This window comes from Crocodylus porosus, unplaced genomic scaffold (genome assembly GCF_001723895.1).
Source record: "Crocodylus porosus isolate Cpor-Errol unplaced genomic scaffold, CroPor_comp1, whole genome shotgun sequence".
Classification (NCBI taxonomy): Eukaryota; Metazoa; Chordata; order Crocodylia; family Crocodylidae; genus Crocodylus; species Crocodylus porosus.
In genome coordinates this window covers 75229314-75233686 of record NW_017728909.1, presented here as the reverse complement: position 1 = coordinate 75233686, position 4373 = coordinate 75229314, and the positions used below count along the sequence as shown (strand labels likewise).

General features: G+C 39.2%; 1 protein-coding gene across 2 annotated transcripts in view; it reads left to right on the top strand.

The window, feature by feature from the left end:
- MCC (mutated in colorectal cancers) overlaps nt 1-4373 on the top strand; it is a 357260-nt gene that overhangs the window by 268244 nt on the left and 84643 nt on the right. For both annotated transcript variants that reach the window (XM_019532486.1, XM_019532487.1), the window contains one exon: nt 1443-1585. In XM_019532486.1, coding sequence (XP_019388031.1) covers nt 1443-1585 — 143 coding nt within the window. The remainder of the gene's footprint in view (nt 1-1442; nt 1586-4373) is intronic.

The following is a 4373-nucleotide window of genomic DNA, read 5'->3' as shown; positions in this document are numbered from 1 at the left end:
TCCCCCAGTCCCCAACCTAAACAGCTCCAGTCCCAGGCTACACTTCTAACCCAACCCTCTGCTGAAATAGCTGACAATAAACCACTGAGAAATAGTTTGCTTAATGAGTAACCAAATGGGTACAATTTATTCACTCATCAAAGGCCTTTTGACTTACTGTCTTCTATTATTGATGTGTTTTTCTTACGGTTTAGGGTGTACGAATTTGAACATGTCAAAATAATAATTACAAAAACAAAGCCTGGATTTCTGAGTCACATTAGCATAATGAAATGTTTTATTTTCTTTTAAAAAGTGCTGTAATTGCATATTTCTTTATCTGCCTTCTTCCCTTCCTCAAATCTTTCATGTGGGGATAAGGGCATAGAGTCCCTTCATAAAGCTTTTAGTTTCAAAGAAAGGCCAATGTGTCCCAGAGCATTTTGTGGGAAGTAACTTGACAAATAACATGTGATTAAGGCTTCTGTTTTCCAGTAACCCCAGTGGTTTGCTGCCCTTCTGTTTCATATGTGCTTTGCCTTCCAAAAGGTTAAAATGAATAGTCACTTGCTGACAGGTGCATATAGACCTGTATATGTGTAGGCCCCTACCTGCAAATAGTAGGTAACATGCACTGGATGGACAGAAGTGGTATAACAGTGTGGAGCAGAGGCAGGAGCTAGAGCCCATGGTCTTCATCCTTTGATGGGAGTGCCCATCTCACTGAGCCATACTGCCTCTGGCTTGCTGCCCATTTTGGTTTCCCAGTGGGCTAGGTTCCACAGGAGGGGTGGAGGGCTCAATGGCTCTGCGTGGGCTGTGTCCTACTGGTGAGTGTTTTTTGCTGTGAAATAGGAGCAGTGGAGGTTCTGGCCCTCTCCGGGTAAGGGGGGCCTAGAATTTGGGTTTCCCAATTCACTGGGCAAGTGCCCTAACCACTAGGCTATTGAGCTGAAATATAGAAGGGACCTCCTGTTCTTTGCTCCCACTTCTCCAGTGGAGTTACAAACCTTCCTGAGGGAAATAGGATCTAAAATCTGTACAAGTAGTCTGAAATTCCCATCTCTGGGTACTACTTACCATCTAAAGGTGGAGTTGGTATTTACACAAGGAGTAATTGCAAAATAACTCCTATGAGTTACATTTGTGCCCTGGCTTGCTTCAAAATAACTTCCCTGTGTGATGATGGTATCCCCTGTACAGTGATTGATGGTCCGGAATGATCATGAGAACTTTGGTCAGACTTCACAATTCAGAAATGCTGGCCAGACCCTCCCTACCCCATAAACAGGGCAGATTATAATCCAGTGTAAATAATTGCTCTCCTGTACAGGATATGTACCCTCTTCTGTTTGAGTCATGTCCAGCATCTGCCCTACAACAGAACAGAAATGTGTGCAGTAGAAGAATGTATTCTTTCAGGGTTTTTAAATCTTTTTTTTCCCTTTGTGCCTCTCCCCTAGGGAAGAAGATGAGTATTCAGAACTGCGATCAGAGCTCAGCCACAGCCAGCATGAGGTCAATGATGATTCACGCAGCATGGACCAGGATCAGACTTCTGTCTCAGTACCAGAGAACCAGTCCACCATGGTTACTGCTGACATGGGTGAGTGAAATTCTGAAGAGAAAGGATGTTTCTGACAAAAGGAAAGCCATCATAGCCTGGAAAATACTGATCACGATCACCGTGTGTAGAAGAGAAGTAAAAGTAGAAATAATTTAGGCCTGTAATAAATATGAAATAAAATTATTTTTGCAAAATTGACAAAGTGTCTTTTAAATGCTGCTACTGTATTTAAAATGTTACTTATTACTAATTGCAGATAAATTTAAGAGGCATTCATAGGAAACAAAGCAAGGATTGCTCTTAAACTTGTTGTTCCAAGCAATGATTTTCAAGATCTATTGCTTTCTGAGAGCCATCAACTTATGGATAGATAACATTTTTTTTTCAACGACACCTGGCTGCTTTGGGGAGAGTTACAGAATGCTCTTTGTGGCAGGGAGTCTGTTTTTTGAGCTAAGCTCAGGTTAGGAATTTCAGTGCTTTCATACAAAGCTAGTAGAAGGTGTTTTTAGCAAGGTATGCTCAGTGTTAGTGTGCATATATTTTTCTAGGCTTTGGAGACGTCACTGAGATCCCGTTAGAGAGAGAATATCTAAATCAATAATACCCCACTAGATCAAATAATGGTCCTAATTACTTAAGTGGGAACAAGGGGTACATCCTTCACTGTAAAATACCTACTTCCCTTTCTCTTGTAAGTGTCTAAAATCCATGCCTCTTTGGGCAAAGTACGGTGTGATTAGAGTTGTTTCCTACATACTTTATTGATTTATGCAAAACACCAAATATGCGCTATTCTCATTCAAGTTGGCGACAACACAATCATTTTTTTAATGGTGGTTATATTTATTTATTTATATGCTGCCCTTCCCAAATAAAGGCTCACAGCAGCTTACAATAAAAGACAAATAACTTATAAAAATAGAATTAAATATTAAAATAAGAAAGTATAACAAAACTCCCTCCTCCCAAGTTCAAGAAAACTTCTACTCCCACTCTATATATGCCCCTCTGGAAGGCAGTTTGTCCTATGGTATACTTGGTTAACAAAACTTTTTTTTATTTCATGCTTTCTTTTTGCAGTAGTTATCCAGGCATCACGTGGTGTTGCCCTGATCTCTGGCTATGGTCTGTACTTTCTGAATAAAGCTTTCTCAGGATGATGGGTGACTCTTACGTGCCATCCCAAGAAAGAAACAACATTCCTGTTTAAAACACAAAAACTCTGACACAGCTCCTACTATACAATGGGTGGATGGTTCTGTAATTTCATTCCTGCAAATGTTCAGTCCCTAGGAAAGTATGCAGTTTATTGAGTCATTGGGTGGTAGTTTGTCCAGTCCTTGAAAAGGAATGTTGAATTGAGAAGGTCTGTGACCCCTCCTTCTTAAATGATACGAAACAGAATAGGATTCATTTCAGTGGAGTTACACCAGGCATAAATTTGTGCCAAATAGTTGATGTACAGGAGGGCCAACCAAAGTCTGCTGTTACTGAGTGAATATTAAGACCAAAAATGTGGCTTGAAAGCAGAACTCTGTGTGTGCATTCATGTGCGGGAGGAGGGGTTTCAGAGTTGTGGGTTTTATTTTCAGTAACTGATGTGCTACTTTGTGTACACATATTTTGATAAGTGTTTGGATGTCACAGGATTGAAAAAATTAAACAAGATGCTTGGGTCCTGTTCTTTCCCCCAGGTGCTGTGAGGATGTGCATGAGTTCAGCTAGTTTCATTCAACGCCAGGGAATTGGGTCAGGGCTAATTTACACGTTCTGCAATCTTGTTGATTCAGAAGGATTATGTGATGTGTAAATCAACACTGAATCAGTCGCTGAGTATTGAAACACCGTTTCTTTTATAATGTGTTTCCTGTTAGTAAATTTAGCCTGTTCCTTAACACAGACATGTCCGTGTACATTTGCAACATGAGCAAAAGTTAAACCTTTTTATGCCTTTATACGTTAGTATTAACTGACCTGCTCTTGTTGCTGCTGATCGAAACTTTAGGTTAACAGAACCATGTCATTGGTATAATCTTTTATTATGATTTGGCTTCTTGCCCTATCTCTGTAATGGATTGTTCCTCTTGTCTTTCCCTAATTTTTAAAGCACAACTGTATATTTTATTATGTGAAAAATAAACAGCTCTCTACCATTTGCTCATTAAGTAAATTGAATCAGGGGGTGAAAGAGATTCTGTGGATAGGTCCTACTACCATACATAAGGACCATTATAGGAAATCATTAAAACTGGCATCTTTTTCGTTCCCATTGCTAAATTTGAAATTCTCAAATATCAAGCCATAAACTCTTTGTGAGGCTGTGTTTATTGTGTCAAAACATGCAGTAGATGCTTCCCTGTATGTGGTAAGCTGTCACCACTGAACCAAGCCTGTGCATTTCATTAGTGAGGTCTTTTGATTTTTTTCCCCAAGACAAATGCTACAAAGCAGAATTGTACTGAGAGTAAACTGACCTTTGGACACAATAATCACTGACCTGAGTTGCAGTTTAATAACACAGAAAGCACTAGGCTCCTGAAACAGTCATATGAAATAAGAAGGTTTCTGCATGTCATTTTACATCCTAACATGAAATGAATTACCCTTTGTTCAGAAGTATGACAGTTGATCACAAATAAACATGTTGCTTGAAGGAAGTCCTGCATTTCAGCCTCTTGAACAAAGAATTTAATAGGATACTCTCACAATAGTATGGGTATTTACAAGCATTACTTTTATTAAGTCCCTTATCCAGGGTTTTCAAGTCACTTTTTAAAAGATTTTAAAACAGTCTGGTAAGGTTTTTTATATATATATATATATA